This window comes from Perognathus longimembris, chromosome 28, assembly GCF_023159225.1.
Source record: "Perognathus longimembris pacificus isolate PPM17 chromosome 28, ASM2315922v1, whole genome shotgun sequence".
NCBI lineage: Eukaryota > Metazoa > Chordata > Mammalia > Rodentia > Heteromyidae > Perognathus > Perognathus longimembris.
In genome coordinates this window covers 61399855-61424564 of record NC_063188.1, presented here as the reverse complement: position 1 = coordinate 61424564, position 24710 = coordinate 61399855, and the positions used below count along the sequence as shown (strand labels likewise).

General features: G+C 36.6%; 1 protein-coding gene across 1 annotated transcript in view; it reads right to left on the bottom strand.

The window, feature by feature from the left end:
- The window catches only part of Tex11 (testis expressed 11), a 237579-nt gene that overhangs the window by 111369 nt on the left and 101500 nt on the right, over positions 1–24710 (bottom strand). Inside the window, 3 exon segments of the mRNA XM_048335370.1 lie at positions 1747–1871; positions 15482–15584; positions 20398–20535. Of these exon segments, the coding sequence (XP_048191327.1) occupies positions 1747–1871; positions 15482–15584; positions 20398–20535 (366 nt within the window).

Genomic DNA, 24710 nt, shown 5'->3' with positions numbered 1-24710 from the left:
CTCGCTGCTTCCTCTGAATTTCAATAATTTTAACATGTATGTTAGTTATCTGGTCTTTAACCTATATACTGTCTTATCTTACATACTGCTTGACTGTTCAAACTGATTTCTGAGATCCTTGAGGACCATATTTGTAACAGCTAGACCAATTTCTTGCTTAATGTAGTTGCTAAATACAGCTAGATCAGTATGGTAACAGAATTTCAGAAAGAAGAAGCCAGACATGGGAGAGCATACTTGTAATCCTGGATCTCAGGAGGCTGAGGTAGGAAGATCATGAGTTCAAGGCCAGCCTGGGCTATATAATGAGACATCTCAAACAAAAATAAAGTCTGAAGAGAGAAAAATATTTAATAGACACAGACATAGCATGTACTCCTGCAGTATGAGGAGAAGGAAGAGAAATTCTGTAGTAAGAAACCCAAAATAAATATCTTTTAGAAGTTTTTAAGTTTGTATTTGATACAAAAAGCAAAGTAGTAGAATTATGCAACTGTACTTCTGAGTAGAAAGATTGTTTTCACATAGAAGGAAGAATCAGAAACTAAAGTAGTTTAAATAAGATCAAATTTCATAGTTTATGAACCATGTTTTCAGTTATCTTCTCAGTTTTCATAACAACTGTGGAAGCAGAAAATTATCTTTAATGTGAAAATGATGAAACTAAGATTCAAAGAAAATTAGGTACTTATTAAGTGGCAGAGTCGGTACTAAGTCAGTTCAAGAACTCTAAAGCTGCTACTATGCTTTTCCAAGTATCTCTCTCCTCCCCCCCCCTCTCTCTCTCTCTCTCTCTCACACACACACACACACACACACACACACACACACACACACACACACACACACAGTTTTGCCTGGTTTTCCACTCAAGGCTAGTGCTCCACCATTTGAGTCACACCTCCACTTCCTTTTCCAAGATTTATGTTACCAAAATAAAAATCTGGTCTGCAGTGGGTGGATCTACGTTGACCCTCCTCCTCTGTTACTGAAATGTATTCAATGCCTAACATATGAAACTGTAATCTCTCTGTACCTCAGTTTGACAATAAGAAAATTTTTTTAATATATAAAAATTAAAAGAAAAAAGAAAAAAAAACAAAATAAAAATCTGCAAGGGAAAAACAGGAGTGCAATTATTTATTATGTCTAAACTAACATTGTTTTGTGGATATGACCTAAAAAGTCCACCAAATTTTGTTTTAATTGATGAGAAAGATAAATTTCAAATACATATATATTAATTTTATGGTATATCATTTTTCTCTCCCTCTTTTTCTTCTATACTTTTATTCTATTGTGGTGATGGGGTTCTAATCCAGGGCCTTGTATATACTGTGTAGGACTCTACCACTGAGCTATATAGCCTAGCCCTTGCCCTGACAATTTTAATCTCTAATTCCTTCCTAAAATTCATGTTTTCTTACTTTTACTTTTTTATTAAGCACAAATCAGTTAGCTGACTTTGGAGGTACTAGAGTTTGATCTCAGGACCTCACATCTACTAGGTAGACACTCTATACTTGAGCCAAGCTCTCAGCTCTTGTTACTTTACTTTGTTTCATTTATTTCAGTCTATATTATGAAAATATGAAGAGAAATAAAGCATTTCTACAACCAGGCTAAGTATGAAAATATGACAGAAACAAAGAGTGAGAAAGGGCTCTCCTGTGTCCTTTGGTCATCTATTAACTGTCTTTCAAAAAAGAAGAAGGAAAATCTAGTAGACTGATACATGTGAATTACCGCAAGAGCAAACTGGACAGCTAAATTTATGAGTGAAGTAGGTGAAATTCCATGTAGAATCAGGTCATTACTTCTCAGTTCTTTGTGTTTTAGTACCGATGCTAAAGCAGCAATTGCCTGCAAAGCTGAAAAACAAGAAGACAATAAAAGCATATTTTTTTCAAATATTATACTTATCTATAGTTAATTATATGACAATAAATTCTGAATTCACTTAAGAGTATTAACATCCTTAGACTACTGGTTAAAATTCAAAAGTCACATGAGTTGGTTAACCATCAAGGATTTATTAGAAAAATGCAAGTAAGCAATCACACATCTGTGAACTTATTCTATGGATATATTTGCAAAAGTAAATAAATACATACAAGGGTGTTCATCTGGCATTGCTTAACAGAGTAAAATATCAAACCTAGAACCTAAATTCTATTAATAATAGGAGGGCCAAATACATTTTGGCACATCCATAAAATGGAATGCAAAACAACAAAGTTTAAAATAGAATTGCTGTATTATATTCCATTGTGTCTTAAAGGTAGATGGTTATATCAAATGTGTTTACTGCTAACATTAAGTAACAAATAACAAAAGTTATATATAGCAAGCCAAAAGAGATAATCATAAAAATTCAATTTATCCAAGAAAATTCAGTTCTTTTTTCATTTGTCCTTTCTTTCTTTCTGTCTTCCTTCCTTCCTTTCTTTTCTTTGTTTATGTTGTGCTGAGGATTGTATCGACGATTCTACATATGTGAGGAAAGTACCACTAAGCTACATCTCTAGCATTTAATTTCTAAAAAATCCTTAAAAATGGCAACAAAGAATAGATGAGATAAATTGGTGACAAACCCAATGCTAAATTTAATTCTAATTATGTTAACAATCATTAAATATAAGTGACTAAATGAACCCATTGAAAGGCAGATCTCTGGCTTAAATTAGAAAAAACCATTTATTTGTATGCCACCTTCAAAATAACACATTTAAATATAAAGATGAAAGTAGTTAAAAGTAAGGGATAAGATAATGTATGTTTTAATAAACCATCAAAAGAAGGCTGGAATAGCTATATTAATGTCACATGAAGTAGATTTCCGAGGATAGAACAATTACCAGTAATAGAAGCTAATTTCAAGATTATAAAGGATTCAAGTCCTTATGAGGACATAAACCAAAATGTTTATCTGCCCAATGAGAAAGAAAGAAGATCTGGTAGAACTTCAAAGAGAAGTAGAAAAATTCAATTTTATACTCAAAGACTTAGTTTCTCTCAATAATAGAATTGGTAGATAATCAGCAAGAATACAGCACACTTAGCACTATTTATCAATTTTACCTGATTAACATTTATAAAACACTCAACCCAACATCAACAAAATATTGTTCCTAGTGAATAGGTAATATTTACCAAGAAAGGCACCATTCTGGGCCATAAAACAAAACTCAATATATTTAACAGGATGCAAGTATAAGTGTGATTTTTTGCTACAATGTAATTGAATTTAAAGTCAATAAAACATTTTCTGAAAATTTTGAAAATAAATACCATATTGTGTGTGCATTCCCTGAAAACAAAGTCAATATTGACTATGTGAATATCATTCACAATAGATGAAAAAATATACCTAGGCATACATCTAAACAAACATATTAAAGACTGCTCTAATGAAAACCTAAAAGCAATAAGAAACCCTGGAAGACAATAGAAGATTGAAGGACATTACATGTTCAAGGATTGGCAGAGACTATCATTAAAATGAGCTGGGCTCTGGTTGCTCAGACCTGTACTCCTAGCTATTCAGGATGCTGATATCTGAGGATAGTAGTTCAAAGCCAGCCTGGGCAGGAAAGTTGAGGAGACTCTTATCTCCAATTAACCACCCCAAACTGGAAGTGGCACTATGGCTCAAAGTGGTAGAGTGCTAGCCTTGAGCTAAAGAGCTCAGAGACAGTGCCCAGGACCTCAGTTCAAGCCCCATGACCAGCCCCCCCCCCAATATCATATTACCAAAAGCAATATATGAATTCAAAATTCCAGTGATATTCTTTATAGAAATAGGAAAAAAGTCCTGAAATTCATATGGAAGCATAAAAATCCCTGAGTAACCAAAACAATCTTGAACAGAGTAATGCCAGAGGTATAATATTTGATTTGAAACCACAGAGCCATAGTAACATAAACAATAGTACAGACACAAAACTAGACATTGAGAAGAATGGAACACAAAAAAAAATCCATAAGTGAGCCCAGATATATGGGAGAAAAGTGAGCCTCTTAACAAGTGGTGTAAAGAAACTGGATATTCACACATAGATGACTGAAGCTAGCTAGCCAGGTATGATGTCTCATATCCATAATCCTAGCTACTCAGGAGGTAGACATGAAAGGATCACAATTTGAGGCCAGCCTGGGAAGAGAATTATGAAACTCAATCTCAATAAACAAGCCAACTGTAGTGTTTCAAGTCTTTAATCCCAGCTATATGGGAAGGCCAGGTAGAATGACTGTGGTTAAAGGTTAGGCCCAGGCAAAAATGAGACACTACCAGAAAAATAAACTAAAATTAAAAAGGCTGAAAGTGTGGCCCAAGGTGGTAAAGTGCTTGCCTATTAAGTATGAAGCCCTTCCAATAAAGAAACTGACACTAGATCTCTATCTTTCAACCCTGCACAAAACTCAACCCATAACAGATCAAAGACTTTAATGTAAAATCTCAAACTCTGGAGTCAGGCACTAGTGGCTCACATAACCCTGTAATCCTAGCTACTCATGTGCTTAGAAGTCAGCCCAGGAGGCAAAGTCCATGAGACTCTTATCTCCAATAAACCACTCAAAAACAGAAGTGGCAGTGGCCTGTGGCTCTAAGTGGGAGAGTGTTAGCCTTCAGCAAAAGAGCTCCAGGATAGTGCCCAAGCCCTGGGTTCAAGCCACACCACCAACATTTCCTGTAACTGATATATAGATAGGTTCATCATAATCCCAATAAAATGTCACTTGTATAAAGTTAGAGAACAAATTCTAAATCATAATTTGGAATAGTCAAAACAAAGTTGAAGAATGAACACTTCATTATTCCATGTTTATTATATAGTTACACTAATCAAGACAGAATGGGAATAGTATAAAAACAGACAATAAATGAAAAAAATTAAAGAGCTCAGAAATAACTTCAGCCATAGATAGTAAGTAACTTTGACAAACATGCAAAGGCAATATAATGGAGAAAGACCATTTTGTCTAATAATGCAAGAACTAATGCAAAACATAATCTTCAAAACATACCTGGAATCAAATACAAAAATTAACTCAAAATGGACTACAAACCTAAATGTAAAACCTACAATGTAAAATCTGCTGAAGAAAACATCAGATATTGTTGTGATCTTTGTGATTGTTGTGGGATTTGGCAAGGATTTTTTTCAGCTATGCCACCAAATTACAATTAACAAAAAAGAGGACTAATGATAAATGGGATTTTTGTCAAAATATCACACTTCTGCTCATGAAAGACACTGTTAAGGACATTTAAAACTGCAATGCAGTGGGCTGGGAATATGGCCTAGTGGCAAGAATGCTTGCTTCCTATACATGAAGCCCTGAGTTAGATTTCTCAGCACCACATATATAGAAAACGGCCAGAAGTGGCGCTGTGGCTCAAGTGGCAGAGTGCTAGCCTGGAGCAAAAAGAAGACAGAGACAGTGCTCAGGCCCTGAGTTCAAGGCCCAAGACTGGTCAAAAAAAATACAATGCACATTTGATAAAGAATTTGTGTCCACTGATATTAGCAAAATGATAAAATAAAATTTTCTAGCACACATTGCCAACAAGAAACATCCATTTGAAATCCTTCACAAGAGCTAAGGGACCCAAATAAAAGACTACTGCCCATGAGTCAAGTACAGAAATAAGAAAAGATTCACTGAAAAGGGAAGAAAGGACAGTCTTTATTACCAAGTCATCCTTTTTCTGGTCCCCAGCCAAACAGCACACAGAGGGATACCCTCTGCTTGCAGGAAGGAGAATGAAGCAGGTGCCAAACGGTGTCTCAAAATTGTTTTGACCCCAGTAAAACCTACTGCCAGACAGGTTCTCCACACCCAGCCTCATTGGATCCAGGCTTTTGTAAAACACCTGGGCAGTCTTCAAAAACTCAGGCTTTAGGTTTTCCCTACATACTCAGTCTCCAGGCCTACTCTCAGAACCAAAGTGCTCACTGTGGCCCTGGGCTCTGATTATCTCCAGCATCAGTTTAATTTCCACAGACTTAAGCTTAGTATAAAGAATCAGGTCAGCCTCATGGACAAAGGCTTCAGGTCTGCCAAGCTTTCACTGTAGCTGGGACCCTCTGAGCTGGCATTTTCAAGCTTATCCCAGCACCTCCACATCCTAGCACTCAGGATCCAGGACTATTTCAATAGATTCAAGTGTTGGGTTAGTTCCCCATGGACCCAATATGCAGGAATACCCCTGTGCAGCTAGGTTTCAGAAGAGCTCCTGCAGGCCTAGGACTCTGGCTAGCCCACATGGATCTAGTTTCCAAGCCAACACCCACACATCTATGCTCTAATACAGACTCTACAGACCCACACTTGAGGCTAATACCCACATATCCCTATGCTCTAGGTCTTCCCACATGGCTCTAGGTAGCAAGAAAGAACTAGTGATTCAAGACTTTAAACCAGACCCTGTCATCATAAATTCTTGGTCCATTTTAGTAAACTCAGTGGCTAGGCTTACTTAAGTAGATCCAGGTGTCATGCTAGGGCTCATGGATCCAGGATCCAGTCCTGTCCTTGAGAAACAGGCACCATGTCTGCCCCAGTCAGGCTCAAAGACCATCTAAGGGGAGTCGGTATCAAGACTATTAAAGCACCTAGATGGCACTCAAGAGACTCAGACTAGTATGGCTCTTCTGAATTCAAGGTTAGCTACTAGGAACCAAACTAATAAGCCAGACCCCCTAGAACTGATCTGTCTTAAAAATCCAGTTTACAGCATCAGTATAGACTGTTCCAGCTGGGCCACTCCAAATTCAATACTATGGATCCAGGCCCAGGCCAGCCTGTCCAAGAGCTGTAGCAGTAACTGTATCTGAAGACCATGTCAAGCATGCTTCCCAGAATCTCTGGATGGGCGGACTAGTGAAAGGCCCTTCTAAACAAAAACACACCACCAAAACACAAAATGAAGTACTACTAAAAGACCTTAAAGAAATGAGAATTTCAACCCTGTTGCACTGTTGGTGAGAAAGTAAACTAGTACAACCACTGTGGACAGCAGTCTAGAGGTTCGTCAAAAAACTAAACATAGATTTCCCTATGACTGGGCCATACCTTAACTCATGGGCTTCAACCTAGAACATCACAAGCCAGGATATTGTAAAGATACTTGCATATCCACATTCATTGCTGCACTTTTCATGATAGCCAAGTTAGGGAAACAGCACAGTTGCCCTACAATAGATGAATGGATTCAAAAAATGTGATACCTATACATAATGGAATTTCACACAGTCGTTAGAAAAAATAATATTATGGGGCATGTAAGTGAGGAGAATTTTTCCTTTAAAAAATAATGTTATTTTCAGGGAAATGGATGGACCTAGAATAAATCATGTTAAGTGAGGTAAGCCAACCTCAGAGAGACAAATGGTACATGTTTTCTCTAATATGTAGAAGCTAGATCCAAACTACCCCTGGACATGATAAATTATACAGGACTCTAGGCATTTACAAACAGTGAGACCAAGGGAGGATATTCTTAGGAGAGGAACACAAAGACACAATATCTATATGCCTCTGATCATACAAAATAATACTTATTGAAATGAACTCCAGAAAATGGAAATAAAGAGGATTTTTTTTCTTTTTTGCTGTTTTTGTTTTCTGTTCTTTTTGTGATGTTTATTCATTTATCTTTCTTTGTGAAGGGGGCACAGAAATGGAAAGACAGAGCATGAACAAATGCAGCACTGATACTCCCTAGACACTATGTTGTGAGTGGGGATAGGAGGGAAAAACTGGGAGAGAGTGAGGGAAGGGGTGACATTGTCCAAAAAAAGCACTTTTTATCTGACTTATATAATAATAACCCCACTGTACATCACCTTTATAATAACAATAAAAATTAAAAAGAAAAAAAGAAATTATAATTTCTGCCAGGCTGGAATGGCACAGAGTTATCTCCCCCACACTGAGGTATGAGGATCCCTTGAGCCTAGGAATTTGAAGGTAGCCTGGGTAACATGAGACTACTCCATCAAAAACAAATAAACAAGTAGTGATCTGTAAATTGTCTTTCAAACAATTCTAAACATTTTTTAAGGAAGCATAACGAACTTCAAAAGGATACATAATTTAACAAAATTGGGAAAGTAATAAAAGTACAAAACAAGAAATTTAATAGAAATTCAAATTGTTTTTAAAACAAATAGCCTTGGGATGTAGCTTCTGGTAGAATGCTTGTTAACGTACAGATCTAGAATTCAATCTCCTATATAGTAAAGAAAATAAATACAAACAAATTGAAAAAACCCAACAAGTTGGATGTGGTGGCACATATTTATAATCCCAGCACTAGCACTCGGATGCAAGAGCAGGAGAATTTTAGTTTGATGCCAATCTGTGCCACAAAGTAAGACCTTGTCTCAAAGAAACAATCAAGCAACAACAATTTTCAGATATTCTAGAACTGGAAAATGCAAGAAGGAGCAATGGCAGAATGGATCAATTAGCAAAAAGAACCTGTGAACTCAAAGACAGGTTATTGGCAATGCACAGTCAGAAGACAGAGAAGAAAAAGAATGAAGAAAACTTACGGGACTTATGGGACAAAATCAAAAGAGCAAATGTTCAAATTGCAGCACCAAGAACACAGATAGAGAGATGAAAATATATGTAAAGATTTAACAGCAGAAAACTCAACAAATCCAGGGAAAGATATAAATACTCTGGTAGAAGAAAGTAACAGATTTCCAAAAAGATTCAATCTAAGCAAGATTATATACGAGACATGATCAAACAATAAAAAAAAATCAAAGTATATTAGAAAATTTTGAAAGCAGCAAAATACATACATGCAAGTGAATGCTGATAACCTAGCAGCATACTTGTCAGCAGAAATAGCACATCCTGGAAAGACATTTTGAAAAAAAAAATCTGCCAACTAGGAATCTTTTATCTGGCCAAGCTTTGCTTCAGAAATGAAGGGCTGATAAAAACTCCCAAATACACCATCACCATTATCAAGCCTATCGTACCAGAAATAATAAAGGGAATTCTTCAAGCTGAAGGGAAAAGATGCTGATTAGTAACAGGAAATTGTATGAAAGGATAAGATTCAATCATGCATGGTGGTAATAAGCTTGTAATTCCAGCTACTAGGGAAACTGAGATACAAGGGGGATTTTTTAGATCAAGGCAAGCCCCAGCAAGTTTATCAAGACCTCATATCAAAAGCAGATAGATAAGGTGGCCATATGTGGCTCAAACCTATAATCCTGGCTACCTATGAGGCTAAGATTGAAGGATAAAGGTTGAAACACAATCCAGGCAGAAAAAGTCCATGTTAACCACTAATAAACTAGAAGTGGAGCTGTGATACAAGTGGCCAGAGCACCAGCCTTGAGTGAAAAGGCTAAAGGACAGAACCTAGGCCCTGTGGAGGCTGGGTGCCGGTGGCTCATGCCTGTAATCCTAGCTACTGAGGAGGCTGAGATCTGAGGATTTCCATTCAAATCCAGCCTGGGCACCAAAGTCCCCACAAAGCTCTTATCTCCAATGGTAGAGTGCTAATCTTGAGCAAAAGAGCTCTGGGATAGCACCCGGGCTCTGAATTCAAGCCTCACAACTGACCCCCCCCCCAAAAAAAATGGAAAGAAGAAGAAAGAAAACAGAACAATGAAACCTACATACCCCTATGAATGTATAAGATATGCTAAGTGAAATGAACTCCATGTTATGGAAACGAGTGATATATCACTGTCGTAATTACTTTCAACATGCCATGTGAAACTGTAGCTTCTATTGTTGATGAACTTCTTGTATCCCCTCCTGTGGTTGTACCTGCACTATCACTATATCTTATCTGAGTACATTGGAAACTGTATATACTGGTATTAGAACTAGGAAAGTGAAAGGGAATACCAAAATCAAGAGACACAGGATAAAAAGACAAACAACTACAAAAGCAATACTTGCAAAACTGTTTGGTGTAAACCAACTGTTGGAATTGTTTTCAGAAGTGAGGAGAGGGGATGAGGCAGAGTGATGGAGGAGGTGAGTTGGATATGAGTATATTATGTGCATTTATGTCACATTTAAACCTCCTTTGTACAAAAAATATGTGCTAATTTAAAAAATTAAATAGCCTCTCTTAAGAATAAGATGTTTAAACTAAGCTTCATAGTAGACAAAACACAAGCTATATAATTAATATAGAAAAGATAAAAAGTAAGTAGTCAAAACATACTAGTACGGAATATCACCTAATCACAATGGAAGACTGGAGGAGAGGGGAAAAGGAACAAAAGATCTCCAAAACAACAAAAATGAGTTAACACAATGTTAGTTTTAAGTCTTTACATACCCATTATTACCTTGAATGTAAATGGTTTAAATTCTACAATAAAAAGACATAGATTGAACAGACGGATTAAAACAGATTACATGCTGTCTGTAAGAGACTCACTTTACCTTTAAGGATTCAGACAGTGAAGAGATGGAAAAAGACATCTTAATGTAAATGGAAGACAAAATAGAGCAGTAGTAGCTGTACTTGTACCAGAAAGAAACAGGCTTTAAGTCACAAATGTAAAAAAAAAAAAAGACAAGATCATTGTACAATAACAAAAGTGTAAAATATTTTTAAATTATAAGTGCATATGCATACACTATTGAACCAACAGGAATATATTGCAAATATGGGCCTAAAGGTAGACAGAGACTGTAATATAATAGCAATATGGGTCTTAATACTCTACTTAAAGCAGTGGGCTGATTATCCAGATAGATAATAAGGGAACTTGGGATTTGATCTACAGTTCAGATCAAATTGAACTGACAGACATGTATAGAACAACCTGTCTGATGGCAAGAGAATACACATTCTCTTCAAGTATACATTCTCCTCAAGTATACATGGAACATTCTCTACAACAGACATGTATTAAGGGCCAGGCATGATAGTGCATGTCTGTAATCCCAGCTACCAAGGAGGCAGAGAATGGCAGATTGAAACCAGCCTTGAAAAGGTCAGTAAGACCCTCTTCCCAAGAAAACAGGGTGATAGTACATGTCTGTGATCTCAACAATGCAGGGAGTGTAGGCAGAAAGAGTACAGCTTGAAGACAGCCCCCAGCAAAAGCATGAAACTCTGAGAAATATCTAAGGCAACAAAGCACTGGGAGCATGAATTAAGTGGTAGAGCATCTGCCTAACAAGCACAGGATCATAAGTATTGCCCAACAATGTGTTAAGCTGGAAAATAAGTCTTAATGAATAGCAAGTGTTTTTCTAAACATAATAATATAAAGCTAGAACTTAACAAAATGAAGAATTTTGGAAATCTTTCAAATGTGTAGAAATTAAACATACACCTGAACAACTCATAGATTTAGAACAAACTAAAGGAGGAATTTAAAAATACCTTCTGACAATTGAAAATGAAAACACAATATACCAAAACATTTAGTGCTCAGTAAAGGCAGTTCTAAGAGAGAAGTTTATATGAATAAACATCTACATCAAAAGGGGACTGAACTTGTGGCTCAAGTAGAAGAACTCTTACTTAACAAGGGAGAATCCTTGAGTTTAAACCCCAATACTTCCCCCTCACAAAAGAAACCAATGTAACATGAAAAGCCTGGAATCCTAGCTACTCAGGAGGCTAAGATCTGAGGTTCAAGGTTCAAGCCAGCCAAGGCAGGAAAGTTCATGAGTCTCTTATCTCCAATTAAACATCACCAAAAAGCTGAAAGCAGAGCTGTGGTTCAAATCATAGAGTGCTAGCCTTAAGCAAAGAAGTTCAGGGACAGTGCCAGGCCCTGAGTTCAAGCATTATAAAAAAAACTAAACAAAATACTAGAACACCAAATTCAAAAGCACATCAATAGATCACTTATCTTGATGAAGTGGGATTTATCCTATGGATGAAAAAAAGATGGTTCAACATATGCCAATACACAAATGTAATGTGTGAAATAGAATGAAGGGTAAAACCATATCATTTTAGTTACAGAAAAATATTCAAGAACATTCACTATTCTTTCATGATAAAAAAAACTTTCAACAAATTAAATATACAAGAAATACATATCAACACAACAAAGGACAAGGATGACAAGACATTTTCTGTTACCCGAAACAAAAGATGAGGTTGGTACTTAAAGTGAAGAGATTTATTTGGCTCACAATTCTGAAGGTATAAGAGGCAGCTCTGATGAAGACTTTATGGGAAATGTTATCATACTGGAAGCAGGTATAAGACAATGACACCACATGCAAGACAGGAAGCCACAGCTGTTGGGATCCTCCTCTTACACTCTCAAAGACATATAAATGAACAAGAACAAAAAGAAAACAAAAACTGCAAAGAAGAAAAAAATCCTCTTGTTTCCATTTCCTGGAGCTCATTTCAATAAACATTTTATACGATCAGAAGCACATAGGCATTGCATCGTTCTGTTCTTCTCCTCAGAATATCCTCCTTTAGTCTCACTATGTGTGAATACAAAGAGACCTTTATAATTTATTATGTCCCAATATTTTAGATCTAGCTTCTGTATATGAGAGAAAACATGTGCTCTTTGTCTCTCTGAGCTTGGCTTCCCTTACTTAACATGGTTTATTGTAGTTGCATTCATTTTCTTGCAAATAACATATTTATTACTCTTTCTAATGGCTGTGTAAAATTTCATTGCATATAGGTACCACATTTTTTCATCTACACATCTATTGTAGAGCATCTGGGCCTGAAGAGCCAGACTAAAGCCATTTTGAAGTCAGGCCCCACTTTACTACGCAAACCTGAGATAAGCAGGCCCTGTGAGCAAACCCAGGCCACCAATTATCCTGGCTAGCAGAAGGAGCTTATTAGGGCCCAGCTAGTCAGGAAACTCCCTGCTTAACTCTAACCCCCTGGGAATGCTTAAATCTAATCACCCCAGAATGTCTCTAGTCCTGAGAACACCTGATTGCTGTACCTTTGGTTTTTTGCCTTTATAAGGCCTGTGAAAACTCAGCTCAGGGCCTTCCTCCTAACCTCCGCTGTGTCAGTAGGTAGGACAAGGTCCGATCTGCAGCTCGCCTGAATAAAGCCTTGCTTTTGCATTTCGGAACATCTGGTTCTCGGTGGTCTTCTTGGTGGTCTTCTCGGGACTTGAGCATAACAGGCCGTTTCCACAACATAGCTGTTGTGAATGGTGCAGCAATGAACGTGGATGTGCAAGTGTCTTTATGGTGTTTTGGCTTGTGAAGTTTTGGGTAGAAACCCAGGTGTGGTATGGCTAGGTCCTAGAAAAGATCTAAGTTTACTTTTTTGAGGAATTTCCAGGCTGGTGTTGAGAGTGGATGTACCAGTTTATATTCCCACTAACAATACAATAGGGTTCCTTTATCCCCACGTCCACACCAACATTGTTCATTTAAACAACAATAAACTTGTTGGCCAACCTAACTGGGGTGAGATGGAATCAGAGTTGTTTTGATTTGCATTTCCTTTATGGCCAGGGATGATGAGCATTTCCTCATGTGTTTGTTTGTTTGTTGCCATTCTTACCACTTCTTCTGAGAAGTCTCTCCTTAACTCCTTTGCCCATTTAGCGATTGGTTTATTAGCTTTGGGAGGTGTTAAGTTTTTTGAGCTCCTTGTATATTTTGGATATTAGGCCTTTGTGGGATATATTGCTGGTAAAGATCTTCTCCCTGTTTGTTGGCTGTCTTTTTAGTTTAATAACTATGCCCTTTGATATGCAGAAACTTTTTATTTTGATGTAATCCCATTTGTCAAGTCTCTCTCCTATCTGCTTTGTCCCTGGGATTCTTCAAAAGTTTCTGCCTATGTCTATCAGTTCTAGTGTTTCTCCTACTCCCTCTTGCAGTAATTGAAAGTTTCAGGTCTGGCATTGAGGTCTTTGATCCACTTTGACTTGATATTTGTGCCCAGTGACAAACAGGGATTAACTTTTAGTTTTCTTCATATGGATGACTAGGTGTCCCAACATCAATTATCAGAGAGGTTGTCCTTTTCCCCACCATATGTCTTTGGCTTCCTTAGCAAATGTCAGATAACTGTAAATACATGATTTTATTTCCAGGTCTTCTAGTCTGTTCCATTGGTCTTTGGGTCTATTTTTGTGCCCATAGCAAGATGTTTTTGTTATTATAGCTCTGTAGTAGAGCTTGAGGTCTAGGAATGGATTCCACCATTTCTTAACATTGCCATTCTAGGATCATATCTTCCAATAAACGAACCATTAGGGCACAAACCACATCCACAGTAGAGCAATCAATACCCAACAGTGGAAAGATTTCCCTCTAATGTTCTATTCAAAATTGTACTGGGAGTCCTAGCCAGAGTAATTAGGCATACAAAAGGTAAACAAATTGGAAAGGAAGAAGTTAAACTGTTCCTGTTACCAGATGACATAAAATGGTAACAGGTAACTGGGGAAGAAATGGAAAGCTTAAGCTGCTGTATTATAATATAAAATAATTTTATTTAATATCATTTAAAAGAAATGGTCAATAATAGGGAATCTATTTTTGCCACTTCTGCTTGAAAAAAATGCTTAAGTTTGACGTTGTTCCATTATTAAACATATGAGATCAAATAAAACAAACATCCAGAAATATCTAATGCAAAAGTAAAGATAGACATGACAGCAGTATTAACCTCAGTTCCAGAGCTGGCTCCAATTCACTACTTCTTAATTATTTCACAGGTCTATCTCACTATTTTTATTGAGTATAAATTATATATTTCTTTTGGAATGAATAATAGAATCACTTGAACATAGTAACTGTTCATATATAGTTGCTTAGTTGATGGTATAAGTGCTGTTTGGATGCATTAATTCAAGCTTCTCTACTTCTTTCATAAGTGACAACCAGTCTGGAATTCAAACTACTTCAGGACTGGCTCAACTACCTTGAGGGCTGAAAGCATTAATATCTGAGCACAGGCATATCTGTAACTAATTAAGAAGACATGTGTATGTGTATGCAGACACATTAACTAAGAAATCTTATGGGAGGATATTCCATCTTGTGGAGAGAAAAATCCATTTCAAGGCCAAATCTTTTATCAATCACCTTGAAAATACGTGAAAAGGTATGCTGAAGACACCCATTTCCTGAGAATGTTTGTTATATATTTCAATGCTGGGAATGGACTCATACATACAAAGCAAGTGTTCTACATCCCCAACCTTCTCAAGGTAGTTCTTCATGGACACATTATAATCTCCCTTCCCCAAGAGAAAACTACACAGTGACAAGACCTTGCATCAATTCTTGTCCCATATCAGATTCCATAGATAGGTATATACTTTTACATAAGTTTCCACAGGAATTTTTTTTTGCATTATCGTATCATTTTTACTTGAGAAAACTGTAAAGTGACATTCAGTTCTACTGTCTTAAAATGTTTCTTTTAACTGTGGATAATTTATTCTTTGAGGACTTTTTAGTCTTTTACATTAACACGAACACATCACTCATAAAAAAACATATATACCTTTGTCAGAGTTTCTCTCCAGGACTGCAATCTTGAACACATAAAACTGAGTGAAAACGTTTGTAGGATCCAGTCGTTCAGCCTCCAACACTGCCTCTTTGGCCTGGAATACCAAACATTGGGTCTACTTTAGAAAAAACTTTCTTACAAGAAAGTCCTTATCACATTTTACTAAGATCATTAAAATATTTGCAATGGCTAAGAGACACACAAAATGAAAACACAGGACCTTTAATGTACTGTCCTGTAAGAATGACAAAGAAATAGTGAGTTCTGCTTCTGGAAATAGAGTGTGGTAGTCATGTTGGAATAAGCCTCTTCCTGATCTAGACCTAAAGGAATGAATGGTACAAGTGAAATACATGACTGCAATTAAAGACCTTCATAGGCATGTATAAAAATAGAATAATAAAATCTGTTTACAATGTTTTTTAAAAGGGGAGAGATAAGAGTAATAGAGGAAGTGAATTTGATCAAATACATTTTAAGCATGTATGGAAACATGACACTAAAACCCTTTGCACAATATAAGCTAATAAAAAATAAAAAGAGCCCTTCTTTTGAAAATAACCAAAAAACTTTGGGAAAACTTTCTTTTTTTCAGAAAAACAAGAATAAATCTATGATATTCTTAGCAGGGATTCACAATAGCCCAATTGCTAAGTGCCTAGGATCATATGTAATGAAACGTATCAAAATAAACTCCAAGAGTTAGAAATAAGTTTTTTTTATTATGCCCTGTATGCAGTTATTTCTATTTTTTCTTTCTATTTAGTTTTCTGTACCCCCTTTGTCTTGTATATAAGCTTATTTGATCCATGGAAGGGAAAGGGAATCACAGACACAGGACAAAAGATGAACTAATGCAACAGTGATACTCAGTAGACACTATGTTGGAAATGAAGGGAGTGGGGAGTGGTAAGCTGAAGAAAATGAGGAAGGGAATAATGTTTAAATAGAAATGTATTGATTACCTTACTTATGTAACTTCAATCCCCCTGCTCAATACCTTTACAATAAATTTTTTTTAATTAAAAAAAATAGGGCTGGGAATATGGCCTAGTGGCAAGAGTGCTTGCCTCCTACACATGAAGCTCTCGGTTTGATTCCCCAGCACCACATATATGGAAAACGGCCAGAAGGGGCGCTGTGGCTCAGGTGGCAGAGTGCTAGCCTTGAGCGGGAAGAAGCCAGGAAGGTGCTCAGGCCCTGAGTCCAAGGTCCAGGACTGGCCAAAAAAAAAAAAAAAATAGCATTAAAAACAGAGGCTTGGAATGTGTCTTAGCAGTGGAGTGCTTGCCTAGCATGCATGCAGCCCTGGGTTCAATTCCTCAGCACCACATAAACAGAAAGAGCCAGAAATGGCGCTGTGGCTCAAGTGGTAGACTGCTAGCCTTGAGCAAAAAGAAGCTACGGACAGTGCAGAGAGAGAGAGAGAGAGAGAGAAAGAGAGAGAGAGAGAGAGAGAGAGAAACTGAGAAGATGGTAAAAGAATTACCAAGTCAAATGAAGGTAAAGTGAGGTCTTAGAGAAGCAAGTAGCTACTTTTTTATCTGGTGGGTGACTGAAAATCCAGGTAAATGTAAATTGTGGTTTTATAGACCATATATATATATATTCCCATGGGATCACATTCTTAGATTAAGGCTAAATCAAAAGTAAATCTGCTCTTACCTATGTACCCAGGAGATTTGTAAAAAGCTACCATGGTACTAAATTGAAGACAGCATAGGAGGTAAGGAAGAAATAATCCCTGAAGTATAACACAAGTAGACTCATTTATTTACAGCCTCAAATGACTATGTATATGGAGGGGGGAATGCCAAAAGCCCTAGTGCTATGAATTTAGTTTGGATTTTTTTCCAAACAACTACAGAAGCAAAGAGGCTTTTTTTTCCCAAACTTTTATTATCAAACTGATGTACAGAGAGGTTACAGTTTCATACATTAGGCATTGGATACATTTCTTGTACTGTTTGTTACCTTGTCCCTCATACCCCCTCCCGCCTCCCCCTTTCCCTTTCCTCCACCATGAGGTGTTCATTTCACTGACACCAAACATTTTTGCAAGTATTGCTTTTGTAGTTGTTTGTCATTTTTTAGCAAAGAGGCTTTAAAATATTTCATTAAACATTTTTTCAAGAATGATGAGCTGCACACACTAAAAAAATAAAACAAGCACCCTTTGAGAAAGAATTGTCAGAAACAAGAGATAGTAGAAACAGATCTGCAAGATGAAAATGTGGGAATAAAAAAATTTATAAGCTGGACACCAGTGGCTCATGATGTAATCCTAAATACTCAAGAGGCTGAGATCTGAGGATCCCAGTTTGAAGCCAGCCTGGGGGGAAAAGTCTACGAGTCTCTTATTTCCAATTAAACACCAAAAATTCCATAAGTAGAGCTGTGGCTCAAGTGGTAGAGTGCTAGCCTTGAGCAAAAAGTGAAAGGACAGCAACCAGGCCCTGAGTTCAAGTGCTAGAACTGGTACACAAAACCATATTTATGAAACACCCGTGCTTTGAAAGTTAAAAGAAATAAAAGATGCTCAAAAATCAAGTAGGTAAGCTGATCCACAGTGCAACATACTGATGAATTTATCATGATGCTTCTAGTTGCTAGCCTTTCTGAGTTCAAGCCCCAGTAACAGCAAACACACAAAAATTGTTGCCCCTTAATCCAATAGTGTATAGTAGATATGCTCTAATAAGAGCAGAACAAAGAGTGATTGCTACTTGACTTCTACATATTCTATAGTCATCCCTCAGTATCTGTAGGACACTGGTTTCAGAGTCCTCCCACATCTGGGCAGATGCGAAATCTGTAGAGGCTGAATTCCCTAATTAGCATATAATCTACACACATTAATCTATATATATCAAATCACCTCCAGATGACTTATAATGCCTAATACAATGTAAATGCTGTATAAATAATTATTGTGCTGTATTGTAGGGAGAATAATGACAAGAAAAACATCTGTATGATCATCTAAGTATTTCAAGTCCATAGCTGGTTGTATCCACAGATGGGGAACCTATGGATATGGAGGGCCAACTGTATTTCTATTGATTCAATCTAATTTGAGTAAACTTAGTATTATTAGCTTTTGTTGAGCTCAGCGTCAACAAAAAGCCCGAAGCATTTCATATGTGCTTCTGTTAAACTACATTGCATCCATTTTCCTCTCATACGGATGGCTTTGGGGATCTGAGTACAGAATGTTTTATTGCTGCCCATTGGTCTTCATCTTGTTAGAATGGGCTCATTATTTCAGCCTGTTAAGGTTCCTTCAGATCTGACTTTGTCTTCTAACTTATCAGTTACTATTTTCAGCTTCAGATCACATGTACATTCCAACAATATTCAAACATACCTTACTTTCATATTCTATATGGTATAGATCACATTAAGTACCTGACTGTATGCTGTGCTTTATTACTTTCTAATTATTTTGTACATATAAATCTTATTTCTGCATTAATATTTTAAGCTCATCTATAGAAGACAGCAAGCCTTGCACTTATTCCATAGTATGAGGTACAGATTTGGCACCTAAATAACTGTTCAACTAACTTGCAACCTCAAGTAGGGTGTTTAACTATCTCATATTTTCTTAAGTGCTTTCTTTTACATCCATACAAATATATTTGAGGGGAAGACATTACTGATAACTTCAGAATCAATGAGCTGATGAAGTACAAACAGAAGCCACAGTGCCATCTAGTGAGCATCACTAGATTACCTGTGCTCACTTTCAATCCTAAATGGAAAGGCATGATTGCCAAACCTTTATGTAGTGAATACAAGCAGTTTACAACCAGCACATGAAATCAGTTTTCACCACTTTACATTAGCTACACATTCTATAAATAGTCTAACTCTGTGTTGTTGCAAGTCTTAACGCCATTCTATGGTTTGAAACTGTGTTTTAGTTTTATCAGTCTATTGTAGAACTAACATCCATGTACCTAAACTTCAGTTGCAAGCTGGGAATGGCAGTTCTGCACCCAATCATGCATAAGCATTACCATTAATTACACAGATAATCACCAAAACAGTTTTTTATCCACTTGTCAATGCATAACATTAAGGTTTTATTATGATGAGCAAAATCACATTATATCAAGCTCTGTAAATTGTTTCTATATTTAGAAACTAAGTTCATTTGTTTTATTCTTAAGTCCATCTAGCCTATAACTTGCACATATGAAACGCTTACAGGTATCAAAAATAATATAAAAATTAGGATACTGAACTTAAGGTTCTATAAACTCCCCAAAGGCAGCATCTATATCTATAAAATTATAAATTTTGGTGTTTGATGATCAAATTTAAGGACTCACATATGCAAAGCATGTATTCTATCACTGAGCTATCACCCTAGCACCAAACTATATTGCTTAAAATTGTCTCATTTAAAGTACTTAAGATACCTCAACAGATAATGGCAATTTAAAATTTGTTCTCACATAGTTTATAAAGCAATCCAAAGTAATTACCTATACTTAGCACTGTTATCAAAAAGTGATACTACAAAATGTGTGAGTTAATGAGTGTGTAACCTAATCTAACAAAAGTTACAAGAATATGTTCTTCAACTTCTTTGACTCACCTAAATTGATTTCTGATCTTTGATGCATCATTTCATGTTAAGGAAAATTAAATACAATATGTTTCCCCTTCTGAACAGAAAGGAGCTAAGCTGCTTCAAATGACCGACAACAATGAAGATGGATAGTACATAAATTTGCTTAACCAAGCACAAAACAAAAAAAGGTCAATCTGACCTTGTTCTGTATGAAGAAACACTCAGACATCCTAATCAGCTAAGTCACGGCACTGTAACTATCTCTCTGTCACTGTACTACATGTAAGAACATTTGCTGACTCTGAAAATAGATAAATCAAATGACCTTATGAAAGCTTTTCAAATTCAGGTAACAGGAAGCCACATTCCTCTGTAGCTTGGCAACATCCAGATCCGTTTTTTAAAATCCATAAAACTTCAGAGAGTAACAGTACCAGTTGAGGGCATCAGCAAAAACTTTTACCTAAAATTTAAGAAGCATCAAAATCACAGAAATATCTTCACATTTCACCCTCATTTTCTCAAATTCACTTCTACAAACAAAAGATGGCATTGGTTCTGTTTTCAGGTAACCAAAATGCAATACCCTTTCCATTAAATTCTGTGCTGTATTCTCTCTCTCTTTTTTTTAACCACCAAAGACTAGAGATATACCTCAATGGTAGACACATACTTAGCATGCACAAGACCCTAGGTTCAATCCACAACACTGAAAAGGAAACAAAAAAGAAACTTCTCACCTAGGATGAAGAGTTGAAGGAGGTAGGAAACCACCCCCAGAAAACTCAAAAGTCAGTTTTAAGTTACTAAAAATTGAAAACTCTTTGAATAGATACCTAATTTAAAAAACGTATTGAATCAATAGTGACTAAAATTTTCAAAGTGAACATTCATAAATCAACATAGGGGGCTGGGGATATGGCTTAGTGGCAAGAGTGCTTGCCTCATATACATGAGGCCCTGGGTTCATTCCCCAGCACCACATATACAAAAAAACGGCCAGAAATGGCGCTGTGGCTCAAGTGGCAGATTGCTAGCCTTGAGCAAAAAGAAGCCAGGGACAGTGCTCAGGCCCTGAGTCCAAGCCCCAGGACTGGCCTAAATAAATAAATAAATAAATAAATAAATAAATAAATAAATATAGGTATTTCCCTTTTTCCTTGTTCTATTTTAATTTTATCCTTTTCTATGTTTAAATGGTTGCCATTACAGTTTTATAAAAGTTCATGCTCTATTCTTTTCATTTAATTGTATCTTGTACATGTTCTTCTGTGTTATATGTTTTTCACAATTACTAATTTTAAGCTATACATATGTTTCATCAAATTTTCTTATTTTCATGATGCTGAACATGTACTGAATTTCCAGGTTTTCCACTATTAGTATGAATGGTGCTGTATTTTTGTATTTTTTTTCTTTTGGGTTCCTTTAACACTTAAAAGGTAAAAAGCTATTGGAAAAAAAATCTAATGGAAATAGCCAGGATATTCAGAGAGACAAAAGATGCATGTTTTCTCTCATCCGTGGAAGCCAGAAATAAATAATTTATAATATATAATATATAAGTAAATACTTTAGGAGGTATGCAATTGTACACTAATGCATTAGCCAAAATATGGTAGATTCGTGGGAGAACTCAAACAGTGGATATTCTTAGAAAGGTAAATTTAGAGTCCAACAACAAAATAAACACCAGGCCTCAGGTACTCAAAAAAGAGGTGTGGGCGATCAAACTGGATTCATCCCAGGGATGCAAAGTTGGCTTAATATACGCAAGTCCATTAATGTAATCCACCACATCAACCGGAGCAAGCTAAAGAACCACATGGTTTTATCTCTGGATGCGGAAAAAGCATTCGATAAAATCCAGCACCCATTTATGCTAAAAGCCCTGGAAAAACTGGGATTCCAGGGAATATTCCTGAATATAATCAAGGCAGTTTATGACAAACCAACAGCAAGCATAACTCTAAATGGTGAAAAACTAAAGCCATTCCCTTTAAAATCAGGAACAAGGCAGGGATGTCCACTCTCTCCCCTGTTCTTCAACATAGTACTAGAATTCCTAGACAGAGCAATCAGGCCAGAAGAAAATATAAAGGGGATCCAAGTAGGAAAAGATGAAGTTAAACTTTCTCTCTTTGCAGATGACATGATCCTATACCTAAAGAATCCCATAGACTCTACCCCCAAGCTACAAGATCTGATCCAAAACTTTGGCAAAGTTGCAGAATATAAAATAAACCCTCAAAAAACAATGGCCTTCCTCTATGCTAACGACCCGAAGACCGAGGCTGAAATCAGGAAAGCTACTCCCTTTGCCATAGCCCCCCAAAACATAAAATACTTAGGAATAACCTTAACCAAAGAAGTGAAAGACCTCTTTGAGGAGAACTTTAAAAACTTGAAAAACGAAATTAATCAGAACTAAGGAAATGGAAAAACCTCCCATGCTCCTGGATTAGGAGGATTAATATAAACAAAATGGCAATATTGCCAAAGGCTATCTACACATTCAATGCAATACCCATTAATATCCCAACACCATTTTTTGATGAAATAGAGGAAGCAATCCAGAAATTCATATGGAACAATAAAAGACCTAGAATAGCAAAAACAATCCTAAGCAGAAAGAACAGTGCTGGAGGAATTACAATACCCAACTTCAAGTTGTATTATAAAGCTATAGTAATAAAAACAGCTTGGTATTGGCACCGGAACAGGCCTGAAGACCAATGGAACAGAATTGAAGACCCAGAAATGATCCCACAGAACTACGCCTACTTAATCTTTGGTAAAGGAGCTAAAACAATAGTTTGGAAGAAAGATAGCCTCTTTAACAAATTGTGCTGGAAAAACTGGCTCAACACATGCAACAAACTAAAACTAGATCCTTATATATCTCCCTGCACCCAAATCAATTCCAAATGGATTAAAGACCTCGAAATCAAAACAGACACCCTGAAAACACTAAAGGAAGGAGTAGGAGAAACACTTGGGCTCCTTGGCGCAGGACGGAACTTTCTTAACAAAGACCCAGAAATGCTACAAATCAAAGAAAGGCTGGACAAATGGGACTGCATCAAACTTCAGAGCTTCTGCACGGCAAAGAACATAGCTCGCAAGATAAACAGAAAGCCCATAGACTGGGAGAAGATCTTTACCGGCCATTCAACGGACAAAGGGCTCATATCTAAAATATATGCAGAACTAAAAAAATTACCTTCTTCCAAAACAAAACCGCAAAGAACCAATAGCCCCCTCATCAAGTGGGCTAAAGACTTACAAAGAGACTTCTCTGATGAGGAATTGAGAATGGCCAAGAGACATATGAAAAAATGCTCTACATCACTGGCCATAAAAGAAATGCAAATCAAAACAACATTGAGATTCCATCTCACCCCAGTAAGAATGTCATATATCAAATAAACTAACAATACCAATTGTTGGAGGGGATGTGGCCAAAAGGGAACCCTACTTCACTGTTGGTGGGAATGTAAACTGTTTCAGCCACTATGGCAAGCAGTATGGTGATTCCTCAGAAAGCTAAATATAGAACTCCCCTATGAACCAGCAGCCCCACTTTTGGGCATCTATCCAAAAGACCACAAACAAAATCACAGTAATGCCACCAGCACAACAACGTTCATCACAGCACAATTTATCATAGCTAGAATCTGGAACCAACCCAGATGCCCCTCAGTAGACGAATGGATCAGGAAAATATGGTACATATACACAATGGAATTTTATGCCTCTATCAGAAAGAATGACATTGTCCCATTTGTAAGGAAATGGAAAGACTTGGAAAAAATTATACTAAGTGAAGTGAGCCACACCCAAAGAAACTGTAACTTCTCTGTACATCAGTTTGATGATAAAACTTTGAAAAAAAAAGAGGTGTGGGGAGTAGAGAAGTCATAAAATTCAATGCATATCCTACAAATTAAGAGAATTGAGGGAGGGATAGGCAAGAATGATGAAAGGGGTGATATTGATCAAGATGCATTATATTCATAAGTTGCTTTATTAAATGGCAAGTGCTTTGTACAACTACTTATATAATAAAAATATATTGCAAAAAAGAAATTGCTTGGATAATTTTTAGTATAAGGAAACTGAGCTTCTTGTCTTCCCACTAACATCAGGAATGATTAGGACCTTCACATTGCTTTTGACTATTTAGACATAAGATTATATTCTTCTTCAGGATTGGATGTGAAAGTTTAAAAAATCTTCCAGTAAGATTGAAAAATTAGTGGTAATAAAAAGAATCTACAGCAAGAAAGGAATTCTAAAGTAATTGTTTGCCTTCTCAGAACAAAAATAAAGGTCTTCTAAAGGAGAAAATAGAGTATTATTTTACTTTATAGCACTAGTGAGGAACCTCTGGCCCAAGAGTTTTATCATTTGGCCTAGCCCTGCCAAGGGAACAACAGGTGGGCCTTGAAATTCAATAAATCTAGGAGCTTTTTGCGTAGCAACATAAACAGATATTAAGCCAATCATACTGACAATGGATACTTTGAAAGACAAGCAAGAAACATCACTTATAGAACAGTCAGGACACGTATGACTAGATGACAGTACAGACATATATACTTCTCATGGGCTGCTGATGACACATGACTTGTATTG